Genomic DNA, 16,566 nt, shown 5'->3' on the forward strand with positions numbered 1-16,566 from the left:
ATCCATGAATGCCGTCAACGGCGAGCCAACCACCTCCCACGGCGGTTGAGACTCGACTGGTTGTGATTCGTGAAAGCCATGTTAGTATATGCATTGTCTTTTTACTTGCTTGTAGCTGAGACTTGACCCGACACGAACCACCGGTTTTTCAGGGTTTTGACTTGTCTCGTTCCAGCTGCAGCTGAAACATGGTTTTCCCTGTTTGGCTAGTATTTCGAAGTAACTAATTTCAACCTTTTGAGCTATTCGGGCCGGATTTCGGTTTAAACCGACCCGAAAGTTTTCACACGCAAGAGTAGTAGTTGGAGTGGTAGTTAGTTAGTAGTTACACGTGTCACGTTACATGCTTTAGGACGGTTGGCGCTGACGATCGATGGATCGGATGGTTGAGATTACTTGGGGCAGCAAAGGCAAACGGGTTTAGGCTTTAAATGAAAAGTGGTGGTCGTAATGACTTGGGATATGCTCCTTACACATTGCACCTCACACCAGCCTCACAGGAACATCTCCTCGTGTATTGGGAACATCTCCCAGCGAGATGTGCATGTGAGGTTGGTGTGAAGTGCGCTTCGGCCCCGGTGGTAATAAAGAGGCTTTTATGGTTCGTTAGGTTTCGTGTGGGTGTTGGTTTTGTTTTCGAATTAATAATTTAATGACGCTCTAATCCCCAAATCTGACAATGAGGGAAAAAAAAAGGAGAAAGCAGGGACAGCAGCAGAAGCAGCGAGTGACATCGACGCGTCAAATCTCTCTTGCTTTTGACGCGAAAGAGGACCCACGTGGCAACTTTATGATGGCTGTGCCTGCGCCACGCCGTACGTGGGATAGTGCGATCCCGCTAAAACTGCCGGAATATTCGCTGATACTCTCTCTTTGGCGTTGGGAAATGCCAACCCTACAACTAGGTAACGGTTGTCCAGGTTTCCACGAAAAGCACAGGACATATGGCGGTAAACAATTTGGTTACCTGCTGTTTGGGTTGAATTTGAAAGACACAAAAAATGAGACTACTTTCCATGTTCAACCTATCACCTGGGTTTAGTCCGCCACGTGTCTCACACTAAGTGGTCATTACTTCTACGACCGCTATTCGTTGTGGAACGGGATCTGCTCCTCACAGGGGGGCGCTCACATGCACGTCCACCGTGTATTGGTATCATCTTTCGTGAATAATGAATTATAAATAAGGAAGATGTTCCCAATACATGGTACGATGTGTATATGTGACGCGAGTGAGACGCCCTGTGTGAGGAGCAGATCCAGTCTTATTGGTTGTAGGGGTAGTATTCTTTTCCATAGGGTAAAAATCTACGCTTCCCTCGATTCCTTCGAACCTAGGGCCCGTTTGGGAGGGCCGGAGCTTTGGTTGAGTGACTTGAGTTGCATTCACTGAGAAGCTAGTTACAAGCTTTACGGTATTGCTGCAGCCTGCGAACAGTATCCATAATTCGAATTCGATCTCATTAGAGGCAATCCTAAACTGATCCACATAATTGGACCAAATATGAATCTTACCTTATTTGAGCCTATAAAATCCGATTCTATTTGATTATGTATACTTCAAATTTATATTGTATTTTATTAGTAAAGATGGTTTAAATGTTTACTTTTTTACTAATTATCATTTTTATTTTATTTTATTTTATTAATAATATATAGTACTTTGATAAATTTTTAACTTATTTTATCCATTTGCTGTTTTATTTTAAGCTGAATTTGGAAAGAATATGAATGCAAATATGTAGAGTGCAAAATCTTATATTTTATATTATTTTGCATGTATTTATGAGAAAACTTTCTTTATTGTTGAAAGATAATATGTTTGGGTTTTTCAAGTTTTACACCGAACAAAATTAGGGTGTTTGTGTGAGGCCTCCCAAACAGGTGCTGGTGAGGCTTCTTGGTCTTTTACTATATCTGTGTGTACGATCTTGCCATGGACTAATGGTTCTTGTTTCTTCCTTCGTCCTTTATCTATCACAGAATTGGGCCCACATTGGAGAAGCCATTTTGATCATCGATCATACTCATATAATCAAGTGTTTGGTTGCTAGTGTCCAACCCATTGGACTTAAAAATATTTTGATCTCTAGGCGACAAACTTAACTAAAAGTTGGCATCAAAAGTACTCATGGTTGCTAAATCTAGGTCCCTTGCAAGGTAAAAGTGATGCATTGATCTTGGTCGCTGGGAATTTGCGCCAAATCACTAGATTCCACATTGAAAGCTTAGCAAACGTTCTTTCTACACAAGACATTGTTTAGGGAGTGATTTGTTGCCTTCATAAAAGCACCTTCTGGTATAATAAGGCCACAAGTTGGGTTGTTTGACTTGAAGAATTTCAACTACATTAGGCTTGGGTTAGGATTTGGCGCCATTGAAAATTTAACGTTTCTAATCCAACCTGATCCAAGTTGCACCTCTAATAATCTTATGATTTATGATGTGTCAAACACATTAATAACACAGATGACAACAACCAATGTTATCAAACCCGACTTGGAGGTAAAACCATTATGGTCACTGGGTCATAGGTTAAATAGTTCAATCATTTGACTCAGTTTTAACTTTCAAGACAAATAAGAAATATAAAATCATTCTAAATTACCTTTAAAAGCTATCTTAAATGTATTTTGTGATACATTTGACTAAGTCAGCATTTGTAAGAATTGGGCAATCAAGGAGATGTTTGGGACCGATGCTTATTCTTTTGACAAAATTTCTCAAAAATTATTAATTTTTAGAAATCAATTATGAATTTGTTTGGTAGTGATTATCAATAATGATTTTTGTGTTTATAAGAACTATCTCCCCTATCCATGTTAGATGCCACATCATCCAAAAATAATTGACATTTTCCTAAAAAGAGGAATCGTTTTCTGATTTGTCTTTTCAATCCAATTGATCCTAAATTAATACCATTTTGATTATAGATTTGAAGATTTCGGGTTCGAATAGTCAAATTGTTCAACCCATTCTGAATTTGACAATACTGATATTTATGAAGATGTAGAGAAAGAAGAAATTCTAAATACTGAATTATGTTGATTGGTATTGCCTACCAAACAAGACCAGCATGGTTGATAGGTTTAAAGCTTTGCATACCCAGAGTTGCAAACCCACGTGATGTGCAACTTCAGAAAGTGTTAACTCTGTGTTGATTGATGACAAATGTGGATGCAAAGATTCCAGCTAGAACTACCTAATTAGTGTTCATCTTTTGCTCCTTGATTTGTGCCTATCCTCAATTCCTATTTCCTAACCCAAAGCCATATCCATTTGCACTCCTTCAAGATTCAATTGTCCAAAACAACACGCCAATTAAGGCCTCATTTGGATTGTCAATCCATTCCATGAACTCTTTAAGCTTTGGTGAAGGGTCGCTTGTATATTTGAAACATTAACAAACAACCCAGTTTAGAGCTTAAGCAACTCTTGGTTTTTCTTCGTCCTCCATACAAGGTGGGATCCATGAAAAGACATTTCCAATCTTGTCAATGTCCTTTCAAGGATTTTATGCTGTCTATGTAAATACAAGGGAGAATATAAGAGCTTACTAGCATTACTTGTAAATCGTTTGTTGCATCGCTTTCATGGGCTTAATCACCGGTGGATTAACCGGATACCCGTTTTGTTTTAGAGTTGAGAGGGACCCAATTAACCAGAGGAACAAGATTTCTTGTAATAATTCCGTAATTGTTTGTTTTGAGCGTAAAGTACGTTCTCGGTGGTCCAAAGTCTTACCTCGCCTAAATGTCATTTTTTGACTACGACCAAACATGCCCCTAAGCACCTGAACCCGACTAATTTGGCTAATCTGTAATTCCTGATAATACGTTCGGATACGAGATGAAGGTTCTAATAATAACTTCTACTTCTACAAACCCATCCCATATGTCCGCATCTGGACCCACGTCCCTAAACTTGTCCTCTTACGCCATCAATACCGTTGGATTTTCCCTATGATTTACATCTCGAAATCAACGGACACGACCCTAGGACTACGGAGCTGAAATGAAGCGCGCGGAATGGAAAATCGATGGCTGAAGATGGCTGAGCATTCGAATCGGTGTTTGCACAGCGGTGGATCTGTACACGTCGGTCGACACGCGGAATACGTGAAGGCAGGGGGACCCAGCACGCACGCGTCCAGGAAACACGGGATGTGGGACCCACACTCGTGCGTATTATGCAGAGAGGAGCCAGAGAGAGAGAGAAACCATGTTGGTAGGATGTAATAAGTACAGAATGATTAAAAAAATGAAAAAAATGATTAAAAAACTGAGCGAGTGCTGTCACCATCACATGGAGCAGGAGGCTGGGTCCACAGCCGCCGACATGAGATGCCACGTCAGACCATAATTATTAGACCCACTACGACGCATTAAAATATAATTAATTTTTTAATTACGGTTTTAACCTTAAACCAGACTGAACGCTTGTCCGTACGACGCCCGCATGTGATGCACGCCCAGGCTCTCGGTCTCAACAAAAGGAAAGAGCTTTGCTTTGAGCCCCCCGATTAATTGTTCTGACTAAATTACCCCCAGAACAGAGATGAATTAACGGCTTTTGGATTTCGGAAAGGAGGTTGATGGGTTTTTACCTGGGGTAGTTTTGTGACTTTGGTCCAATATTTCGTGTGTGTGTGTGTTGGAAAGGAACCTCGTTTATTTACAGTGTGCGTTTCTGTGTGTGATGGAGAAGTGTGGAAAAGGAGAGCAGCTTTTGTCCTTGCAGTAATTATAAAAATTATTGCGAATTATGGATGGCCCAAATTGCACTCCTTTCTTTGTCAGACCACCTTTATAGGGTAAAGAACTTGAAGGGCAAAGTTGTAACTTTAGTATTTGATTTTCAAGAGTTTCTTTATTAAGTTATTCTTTATTTAAGCTTTTAAATTACAAAATTAGCCCTACGGCTTCGAGGAAATTACAAACATAATCTGATATTTTATTTTGTATTTGGTAATTTGGTATGAGGAAAATTCAAATTCCAATAATAAATTGAACAATATTGGTGTTATTTGGCCAATTTTAATAAAGTTACTTTTTTGCTTGTTTCTTTTTTGAACGAAGTTGGGTGCAGTGTCTCTGACCAATGTTGAATTTTGTGGAGGCAAAACTCTAAAGGAGGCTTATTTTCTGTGATGTGTCTCAATCGTTTTTTTTCATGAGACATCTATTGTCCGGGAATCTAATAATGCCCTACGAGTCCTACAGTTTATTCTCTCTCTGTTTTTTTTTTTTTTCTCTTTTCCTGTTGATAAATGAAACTTATCAAACAAACAAGGGAATATGTCCGAAATTAGGGGTGTCAATGGTATTCGAAAATCTGATTTCGAATTTAATATTTGATATAGTCGAATTGAATTTGGATAATTCAAATATATAATCGGTTGAATTTGGATATCCTATTCTTACCAAATAGTTAATCGGATAATTCAAATATTTACTTTTATATTTATTAATTATCTAAAATAATTAATAAATTAAATTCGAATTGAATATTCGAATATTTAAGCGAATTTGAATTCGGATATTAATTTTCAATATCCGTTGAAAATCGAATCGAATTCGAATATCAGATTTTCTAATTAGATTTGAATTTGGATATTGCCTGATCCGATGCGATTTCGATCCGTTTACACCCCTACCCAAAATACTATGATTGGATTTTCCACATTTGTGGTTGATAAATTCCTCAACATTCTATTTCCTCATTTCTAATTTTTCTCAAATGAACAGGACATATTGGTGATCACTTTTTTTACCGGATGATGGATGGTTTTATGTTGAGACAAATTAAAAAGAATGTACTTCATTGAAATATTGATACTTGATTTTTTTCTCAAAAAAATTATCAACAAGAACAGAAAATATAGCTAAAAAATAAAATTTATTAACAATATTAAAAGACGATATATTTTATCTTGTAAGTGGGTGTTTGGTACAATAACATTGCATTGCCATTTTTATTTTGGATTGACCGATACAAATTTGAATTTGTGCGAAATATGTGTTGCCACATCATACATGAATGCCATTTCAACTAGAAAAATGAGTGTGGATGAGAAATATCAAAACTGACATTTTAGTTAATTGACTAAAAATAATTTTAAAAACATTTTTAATATAAAACAAATTCTCGCTCACCGAAATTGTTTTAATCAACCCAAATGCAACAGATAAATGGTATTTTATTATATAGTATCTGAAAACCATATAAACTTGATCTTAATCAAATAGATTCATTTTGATCCCAAGAATATTAATAGCATTGAATTCTGATCTGGGTATATCAAATATGAAACCAACTTGTTTTTGGCAGTCTCATCAGTATAATTAATAAAGGCGTAAATGAATAATTAATTTATATTCAGATTCTTTAAAAAAACCTGAATACATGAATTAACTAACCATGATCCAAATGATGTAAATTGATTAATTCATTCATAAGTAGAGATCGAAATTCAAAAATCAAGACCCAGTTGGGGGTTAAGCTTCCTTCAAAAGCCCACTGCCTCGGTGAGGGGTGGAATGATAGAAGGAAGACCCAGAAAACAAAAATGGCTGGAAGCGTTTGGAGGGTCTCAACTCTCAAGACTCAAAACTCAAAAGGTGATTGGAGTTGAGGATGAGGACAGTTGGTCAAACAATGGTCAACAGGCTTTATCCCTTTTCTGGGGACCGTTTAGTAGAGAGGGGTAAATTGGGAATGTAGGGGGAGGTAAATTCTGAAGATTAACCGTGTGTGGTTAATGGAATTACAATTACTAGGCTTCTTTAATTTGGAAAGTTGGACCAAAGACGTGAGAGAGAGAGAGAGAGAGAGAGAGAGGTTGATGAGTAGTATAGTATGTAGAGAGAAGTGTTGAGCGTGGTTGTCTGAATAGGGGTGAAAAAAAGGGGGATTGTCTGTGTGATGTAGGGCGAGTCAGGGGGCAGAGCTGAGGCATTTGGTCTGCGAAGAACTTAGCAAGCCCTCCTTTTTTTAAGCTTCTCCGGTCTTTCCCTTGTCGGCGACTTTTCCGGCGATTCTCGCCACCCTCTCCGCCTCTCGTTGTCCACCACCACTTTCTTCCTTCTCCCTTTCTTCTTCCGCTTATCCGGCGGTCACGCCGGAAAAACTACACATCGTAGTTGCTGACCTTGTTCTTCAGCTTCTGAGAGAACAGAGAACTTTTTTTTTTTTTTGCGTCCATCTCTATCTGATTCTTCTGCTTTCATTTATTCGGTGGAGATATTGATTCTTGCTTTTCGTTGTAACCTGAGCCTTTTGTTGTGTTTGACCGGACATCTGTTGACGCTTGTTATTGATTCGAAGGGAGCTGAGCTGAGGAACCTGGAAGGTCTTCATCTCTGGATTTTTCTCATTTTCTTTTTATCTGTCTTTGTATTCGGATTCCGTGTCAGCTGAGAAAAGCCACTTTGAGTTATTTCGAGTTTGGACTCTCGGTCGTTTCTTTTGAATAAGAGCAACTCCGGCGCCTAATCTGGATGAAATCGAAAACCGTTTCCGGCGGGTGAAATGACGAGTTGAAGCCTTTTTTTTCCTTTCCATAATTTCCGGCGAAGCGTGTGGGAGAAGTTGCCGGAAGCAGTAAAATGAAGGTGCCGGCAAACGGTGCAGCAGCGACGGCTAATGCCTGCGAAGGTTATTATTTTATAACATTTTTTGTTAATTTTGCAATTTCCCCATAAAATTCTCGTTTATATTTCGCGGTCTCTATTTCCGACATTTTCGAGACAAAAAGTAGCTGTTTTCTTCCAAGAATTCCAGTTCCATTGAAGTGGTGGCACGTGTCATTGCAGGAGAGAGAAAGAGCATCAACTCTGAGCTATGGCACGCGTGCGCCGGACCTCTGGTCACGTTGCCGCCGGTCGGGAGCTACGTCGTTTACTTTCCACAAGGTCACAGCGAACAGGTGCGTTAGGGCTTCTGCTACCGTGCGCCGTTGTGGTGTTGTCTGTTAACCTCCTCTCTAAAGTCTAAAATGGGATGGAACAAACAAGTACACTATCATGAACAATGTTGTGAAACAAAAACTGGGAAAAGTAATAAATGTGTTTGGAATTTGCTGCTCTGTGCTTTTGGTTTGGTGCCGAAAACCTCAACTGCTGTTGAAGCTTGTAAACCTCTCTTTCTGTAGAATTCAGAAAAGTACACAAACTACAAAATAATTGGAAATTTGGAAGGCTAGGGCCTTTGGATGTTGCTAATGTGCACTACAGTGGTGTTGCTGGTTAACTTTTTATCCCATGGAAAATTGCAGAAATATTTGAAGTATCTATTTGTCCTTTGCGAATATCCATATGATCCCCCCTTTCTGTCCACAATCTTTTTTGTTTTCCATCCTTCCCTTCTTTTTGACATTTCTAATGATATTATGTCGGTCCATAATTTTTCTTCTCTTTTAATAAATGTTTTCCATGATTTCTTCTATTTCAACTGCTGTGTCCAGTTTATTATCTTACTGGGGAAATGATAATACCATGATTCATCGGTTCATCTTTTTCCTAAATGTTAAAGGCTCTCTCATAGATGTGGTTACCCTGAAAAGATGAAGTCTAACTAGGGTTGTCGGAGAGCGTCTTTTGGTTTTTCCCCTGTTATCATATGGAAAAAATATGTCACTATTTATAAATTGTTAATGGTTTGAATTTGTATGAAAAACATTTCCTTTCTAGATATTGTACAATTGAAAACTTTAGCTTTTTACATAATGGATTTTTACCTTACATGCCCTGTTTGAAATTATAATAATCATTGATCATATGCAGCTTATTATCCTACTTGTTTCTGAGATTAAGGAAAAACAGGTAGAAATTATCTCTACTATTTGTTTCTATTTTCATACTGGTTGAATTAAAAGGAGGAAAAAATTTGTTTTTTCGGTCCCTGAAATATATGAAGATAGAACTCTAAGTCTGAAATTAAGGTGCCCAATGGAAAAATGAAATAAATTTCTTGTGGTTCTCCAGATACACCACAGGGTTAGCTTGGGTGTCACTATCGTTCAAAATAAATTCTTTATCGAATTTTTGTCAAGGCTGAATTTTCTTCAATGTAAAAGAGGTGGGAAAAAACTTTGGCTGTATAGGGGTAGAAATCAAACCGAAGTTTTACAAATGGAAAAATAAAAACAAATAGTGTTTTACTTTTTTAGCATCATTTCACTGGTATTTCATGGAAGGGTGTTTTTTTGTTGTTTTCTCAGGTTGCGGCATCCATGCAGAAGGATATAGACGCCCACATCCCAAATTACCCAAATCTTCCATCGAAGCTAATTTGTCTCCTACACAATGTTACATTGCATGTAGGGATTTGACCATTTCCCCCTCATTTCTTTCTTACAATCATCTTTTCTCTAGTCAATTGATGGCTATACAATTTTAAACACATTTAAGAACAATTCCATCTTTTTCTGTTTGGTTTTAAAGGCGGATGCAGAAACAGATGAAGTTTATGCTCAGATGACACTCCAGCCAGTTTCTACAGTAAGGATAATTTAATTTTTTTTCCTGATTTATCAAAAAAAAAGTTTTTTTCCTGATTTGATCCTCTCTTTCTGACATTTTCAAGTACATTATTATATGTAGTGTAGGTCTCACATTCTAATTAGAAGTTCTCGTCTGAAGTTGTGTTTTTGTCTGAATCCATCTACTTGTGCAGTATGACAAGGAAGCATTACTGCAGTCAGATCTTGCACTAAAATCAAATAGGCCTCAGACAGAGTTTTTCTGCAAAACATTGACTGCAAGTGACACAAGTACACATGGTGGATTCTCTGTGCCCCGCCGTGCAGCAGAGAAAATATTCCCTCCTCTTGTAGGCATTTTTCTACAACTAACGTATTTACTGCCTCATGTTTATGGTTTTCTTTGGCAGTATTAAGTCTTTTCTTTTGTTCTTCTGTATATAGGATTACTCACAGCAACCACCTGCTCAAGAACTGGTGGCCAGAGATTTGCATGACAATGTATGGACCTTCCGCCATATATATCGAGGTAAGCTGCTTTGAATCCATGAAAATTTTTGTTTTGGCAACTCACGGTGTCAATTCAGTTTGTATGTTTGCATGGAACTTGTATTTGTTTTGTCTAAAATTCTGTATGACAAATCCTGTTTATGTTCATTATTCAGGCCAACCCAAAAGGCACTTACTCACAACAGGTTGGAGCCTATTTGTCAGTGGAAAGAGGCTTTTTGCTGGAGATTCTGTCTTATTCATTAGGTAATAATGCCATCTCAATCAATAAAAAATGCACAAGTGCCTGTCATATGTATGTTTATCTTTTAGTTTTTAGATTGGTGACACTTTTTTGTCCTTGTTTTTGTTTTTGAGTCAGAAGTAGCTTTGCTAATTCCAGTAACCGTGTCTTTCCAGTTCAATACCTCACTTTTTAAGGGCCAGCTAATTTTGATGAGCCTTTTTCTCATGATTGTGAACAGAGATGAAAAACAGCAGCTTCTCTTGGGTATCAGACGAGCCAACAGGCAACCAACAAATATATCATCATCGGTTTTATCAAGTGATAGCATGCATATTGGCATACTTGCTGCAGCAGCTCATGCAGCCGCAAACCACAGCCCCTTTACTGTGTTCTATAATCCAAGGTATTTGTTTTTTTGTTTATTTTAGTCTTCGTTATTAATTTTGTTAAGTACCTTGTGCAAAAAAATGTTGAAGTTAAGACCTATTACCCCTCCGAAGACCCCAGATAGCTGGGAGTCTGGGACCATTATTGGGTAATGGCTTTTTAGTCTTCATTATTAATTTTAATTTCTCTTATCTAGCTTTGCCTTTCTGTGAGGGTCTTCATGAGTTCTGAAGTGAAGTAGGTTTGATTAATTTAATTTCATCTGGCTCTAAACTTAAATTATGAACACTGGGTAGTCTTTCTGAAACAACCCTTGTTTATGCAGGGCTAGTCCATCAGAATTTGTTATCCCTTTAGCCAAGTATTACAAGGCGGTATATGGTAACCAAATATCCCTTGGCATGCGGTTCCGTATGATGTTTGAAACTGAAGAGTCAGGGACTAGAAGGTTGTTATATGTGACTTTATCCTCTCAGTACTGAAATTACTGTGGTCTATTCAAAACTTGAAATTCTTCCACACGACAGGGGTTCTGAGTATTTATTTTGCAGGTATATGGGTACAATCACAGGCATTAGTGATCTAGATCCTATAAGGTGGAAAAACTCACAATGGCGCAACCTTCAGGTATAAAAATTTCCTTAAATGTGGAATCTAATTATTATAATCAATGCTACTATATTACATTTATCATTTTTATAACATGGATATTATCATCTTTTCTTTATCAATAGGTTGGCTGGGATGAGTCCACAGCTGGGGAAAGGCGTAATAGGGTCTCGATATGGGAGATAGAACCAGTGGCAGCTCCCTTTTTCATTTGTCCCCCACCTTTCTTCAGATCAAAGCGCCCGAGGCAACCAGGAATGCCAGGTTTGTTGTTTGCCTTTTTTCACATGACTAATGAATGCTATAGTTATGGTAATTCTTTTCCTTTTTATGAATTTAGGCATCAACTTTCTTTCTTGAAATGAAAAAAAGGGAAAAAAGAGAACTTTCTCCCAAGCCCTGCACTGAGGCAATCAACAGCTTCAATTGTGTCCCAGAAAAAAATGCCATAGGTTAAATTTTAACCTTCATGACCTTTATGATGGAACTTGTTGAATGGAGTCTAACCTACTCAGAGGTGCTGGGTGCAACATTGCTAAAACCATATTCTCATGCCTTGTTACTATTTTCCTTTTTCCTTTCTGATATTAAACTGCTGAACGGAAGCAGGTTACCCTGTAATATAGTCTTCTTCTCATGGTTGTGTGCCTTTTAGTGGATGCCTGATCCTCCATCTTTACGATGAATTTGCAGATGATGACTCTTCTGATCTAGATAATATTTTCAAGAGGACAATGCCTTGGCTTGGTGATGATATCTGCATAAAGGATCCTCAGACTCAGAATGCTGTATTACCTGGCCTGAGTTTGGTCCAGTGGATGAACATGCAGCATAGTTCTCTTGGCAATTCAACCATGCAACCTGATTACATGCGCTCTCTGGCTGGACCAGTTATGCAGAACCTAGCTGCTGCAGATATTTCCCGCCAGTTGGGCTTGCCAGGGTCACAAATCTTGCAGCAAAATAACCTCAACTTCAATACACAGAGGCCACTTCAGCAAGTACAACAGCTTGATCAGCTGGCAAAGCTTCCAACGACACTGAATCAATTAGGCTCTGTCATGCGGCCCCAGCAGCTGGATGACATAAGTCAGCAATCGAGGTCAAATCTAATTAATCAAACAGTTCAATCAAATCAAACCCAGGCCCAGTTATTACAGCCTCAGGTTTTGGTGCAATCCCCCCATGTTCATCAACAACAAACACTAATCCAGAGCCACCAAATTTCCACCAACCTCACTCAGATCCCACAACAGACACAACCACAGCCACAGCAGCTGCAGCAACTACAGATACAACAACAGCAGCAGCAGCAACATCAGCAACTACAACAGCAGCAGCAGCAGCAACAACAGCAACCACAACAACAACAGCAGCAACAGCAACAGCAACAACATCAACAGCAGCTGCAACAAGTTACTGCTCAAATCCCACAACAAAACCGTATGCCAGTTCAGCTTCCTTATCAAGTGAATCAACAATTACAGATGTCAGAACAGCAGATTCAATTGCAACTGCTGCAGAAGCTTCAGCAGCAACAGCAATCTCTTTTGTTACAGCAGTCCACACAACAGCAACCACCTCAACTGACTCAACTCCACGAGCAGCAAAGGCAGGTCTTGGAAGTGCCTCAAAATTTACCAAACTCCAACCCTAACTCATTTCCTCAGCAGATGGCAAAGAATAATACACAGCCTGGTATTCGGTTCTCTAATCCAGTACAGCAGCACCAGACGCAGCCAAAGCTTCCACAACAGCAACCTGTCACACTGGCAGAGTTGCCTGGGCAACTTGTGCTTCCTCCAGCCCCAACAACAAATTTGCTTTCAACTACAGGCAGCAGTGTATTGACTGCCACTGGAGGGGCACAATCAGGGCTTACTGATGAGCTTCCTTCTTGTTCCACCTCTCCTTCCACAAACAACTGCCCCAATGTAGCTCAGCCAATCATAAGCACTAGACCCCATTGTAGCATGGCATTGCCAGAAGAGATGACTCAGTCTGCTGCAACGCTTCTGAGTCCCAGCACCTTGGAAGCCATGTCATCTCGCCCAAATTTGGTGAGGGATTTGCAACAGAAGCCTGATGTCAAACCATCAATTCCCATTTCCAAGAGTCAGACTCAAGGGGTTGTTGCCCCACAAACATACTTAAATGCAGCATCCCAGATGGATTGCTTGGACACATCATCAACAACCTCGGTTTGTCTTTCCCAAAATGATGGGGCTTTACAACAGAACTTTCCATATTCTTCTGTCAATCCACAGTCCATGTTGCTTAGAGATGCAAGTCAGGATGGTGAAGTTCAAACTGATCCAAGGAACAACACACTGTTTGGGGTTAACATTGATGGCCCCCTTGGGATACCCCTGACTCCTGATCCTTTGCTGTCCAAGGGAATTGGGTCAGGAAAGGATTTCTCAAACAATCTCTCTTCAGGTAGCATGCTTGCAAACTTTGGAAATTCAAAGGAGGCCCAGCAGGAACTTTCCTCTTCAATTGTTTCTCAGTCATTTGGGGTTCCAGACATAGCATTCAATCCTCTTGATTCTACCATCAATGACAATGGATTCTTGGGTAGAGCTCCATGGGCTCCACCACCACCCCAATTTCAGCGAATGCGGACGTTCACTAAGGTCTGTGGTTTCAACTAAAATTTGCAACATGTGGAACTTTATTTTACTTTTATCATTTTATTTTTACTCCACAAATTTGACTGAATTGTCCTTTATATTAAAGGTGTACAAGCGGGGGGCTGTTGGCAGATCCATTGATATTACTCGCTATTCAGGCTATGATGAACTCAAACAAGATTTAGCACGTAGATTTGGAATAGAGGGGCAGCTTGAGGATCGACAGAGAATAGGATGGAAGCTTGTCTACGTGGACCATGAAAATGATGTCCTACTAGTGGGGGATGACCCTTGGGAGTAAGTCCTGCTATATCTTTTACTAAAGAATCTAAACTGATATGAAAAGAGTCTGAAGTTGGATTAGGCTTTCTTTTTTTCTTTTTTTTTCTTTTTCTATACTTTCTGCAATAGGGACTGGGATGGGGATTGGGGGAAATGGCCGTCAATAACTCTGAATATTTCTTCATAATCACTTGTCCTCTAGGATACTAGCACTGCCAGAAAGTTATTGTACCTTCCAGGTTCTGGTTTGTAGAGATCTAGCAGATGTGCAGCCTCAATTGGCAAAAGAAGATAATCGGTGAATTCTGGTTAATTTTGCAGGGAGTTTGTGAACTGTGTAAGGTACATCAAGATACTGTCCCCCCAAGAAGTCCAGCAAATGAGCTTGGATGGAGATCTAGGGACGGGTGTGCTTCCTAATCAGGCGTGCAGCAGCTCTGATGGTGGGAATGCATGGAGAAATGGTCATTGTGATCAGAACTCTGGGAATCCTTCGGCTGGGTCATATGATCACTGAAGATTCGGCTGTGGAACCTGATTGGCACTCGTAACAATAAGAACTATCCATTCTAGATCCATATTAATCAGCCAGAGTTTGTGTTTAATTGGGCTCTCATGGTTGAGTTTTGCTGCCTCAAACCAGTTTGGTTCCAGCTGGCAGAAGGTGCAAGCAAGTATATCTGGAATGAGGATATAACCACCATCCACTGGTTCATGAGGCGCATGTCTAAATTTTGAATCTGTATTGAAGATAAACTGTGGTGAGGGCAGCTGAAGTAGGAGAAAGGCCATTTGATTGATCAACAACTTCAATTGGCCCAGGTTTTCTTATGTAGATTCTGCTTCGTGTTTGGGGAAGAACAATGTAAGATACCTCAACGGGCATACGATATAATGAATGCTTGTTAGAACATTTTTTTCCCGCCCCGGTACATTGCAGAAAGCACAGAAGCTAGAAATTTGTACTGCTTGGTTTCAAAATGTATAAATGTGTAGATTTCTATTTTTCCTCTCCTGCAGCAAAATGCCTCTGTAAATTACATCAGTATTGTAGCTTGAGTATTGTCACAGCAAGCCTTTCCAGAATTCAGAGCAATGAAGGACTGGGCTTTCCTTGCATATTTCACAAATTGGCCTGGTCAAATTTTATGCCTTAAAATGCTGCGATCAAATCAAACAAGCTGAAATTATGTTCATTTGGATTGTTTTGAAAATCTCCCACGAATTACTGTAGTGTACCTCGGCAAGAGAACGAGACTTGATTTGATCTAGGAACTCTACTGGAGAACGACTAGAGAGATTTGTCTTTACTTTTAACAGCCATTTTGGATTTGCATCGACAGTTATCAACATGGTGTGACATCGAATAGAATTTTACTTGTTTTATTGAGCGGACGGTGGACATAGGTGATGACTGTCCAAATCAGACTAGGCGTTAGCTGCTTATTATTATTTTACTCACTTGGCTTCAAATTTGTCCAAGTCTGATTACAGAATGCCTAACCTTTCTTCTCAACAATGCTTGTTTGGTTAAGGGATACAAAAAAGTTTGCGCTTTTCCATGAATTTTTTACGTGTGTCCACTCTGTTCCACAAAAAAAAAAAAGGCCTTGACCAAAATATTATACATTTGTTTGCAGAGTTCAAGTAAAATTTACTTTAACTGATAGAAGTCAAGGACCACAGAAAGCGAGTTGGGAAAAGGGAAAGGAAAGATGTTGAAAGGAAAATAATCTATTTTGTCTAATAAATTCATTTTATTTTTTTTTAGCGGATGTGGCAATAAATAAACATATTTCAGGTGGTAAATTTCCCTTTAGCCTGTGTTTAGTTGCAGTGCAATTTTATTTTGTATTAGTACAAATATATAAGTGCAAATGAAAAGAATACAAGTTTTGGTTTAATTTTATTTTGGGTTTTACAGTTTTACTTTATTTTGTTTAAGTCTTTTGCTTTATTTCATTTGTACTGCAATCTAACAAAATAAGGTAAATTTTAAAATAAAATAAATCATAATTTGTACCAAAATCATTTGCATTACCATAGTTTTACATCAGTGCAAGGTTCAAAATATTGATATGCCTGATACATCGGTAGAGTATCAGGTAGTACCGGTAGCTTTTTTTTTTTAATTTTTGTAGTTTTTGTTTTCAAATCCAGTTCAGAGGGGCTGCTTGTCCGCCCCTTGAACCGGTTGAAATCCCAAAACACTCCTTGGGTGTGTCAGGAAGCCCCGGACACGGTCAGATACGTATCGATATTTTGGACCTTGCATCAATGCAAATAAATTCATATTACAACCAAACACAACCTTAGACCCAGTGTGGAAAGAGTACAAATACAAATATGTACAGTACAAAACTACAAATAGATACAAAATATATGATTTTGCACTCTACATATTTGTATTTTTACTCCTTCCAAATTAAGCCTTAGGC

The 16,566-nt window shown here is 38.9% G+C and overlaps 1 protein-coding gene across 2 annotated transcripts; it reads left to right on the forward strand.

Annotated features, from left to right (window-relative positions):
- The first annotated feature begins 6,498 nt into the window (after positions 1-6,498).
- LOC104601628 (auxin response factor 19-like) lies at positions 6,499-15,258 on the forward strand. Of its 2 annotated transcripts, XM_088892888.1 has the most exons (15): positions 7,175-7,656; positions 7,815-7,927; positions 8,784-8,822; positions 9,221-9,319; positions 9,444-9,500; positions 9,676-9,831; positions 9,926-10,010; positions 10,147-10,237; positions 10,456-10,620; positions 10,930-11,052; positions 11,156-11,231; positions 11,339-11,477; positions 11,907-13,849; positions 13,953-14,143; positions 14,450-15,258. In XM_088892888.1, the coding sequence occupies exons 1-15, from the start codon at positions 7,608-7,610 to the stop codon at positions 14,643-14,645; spliced, it is 3,522 nt and encodes a 1,173-aa protein (XP_088749014.1). In that variant the 5' UTR covers positions 7,175-7,607; the 3' UTR covers positions 14,646-15,258. The 2 variants fall into 2 exon arrangements, with proteins under 2 accessions (XP_010263344.1, XP_088749014.1); XM_010265042.3 differs by lacking the exon at positions 8,784-8,822 and having other exon boundaries at positions 6,499-7,656.
- The last annotated feature ends 1,308 nt before the right edge of the window (positions 15,259-16,566 follow it).

The sequence above is a fragment of the Nelumbo nucifera genome, chromosome 8 (genome assembly GCF_055504915.1).
Source record: "Nelumbo nucifera cultivar China Antique chromosome 8, China Antique-T2T, whole genome shotgun sequence".
NCBI classification, from domain to species: domain Eukaryota; kingdom Viridiplantae; phylum Streptophyta; class Magnoliopsida; order Proteales; family Nelumbonaceae; genus Nelumbo; species Nelumbo nucifera.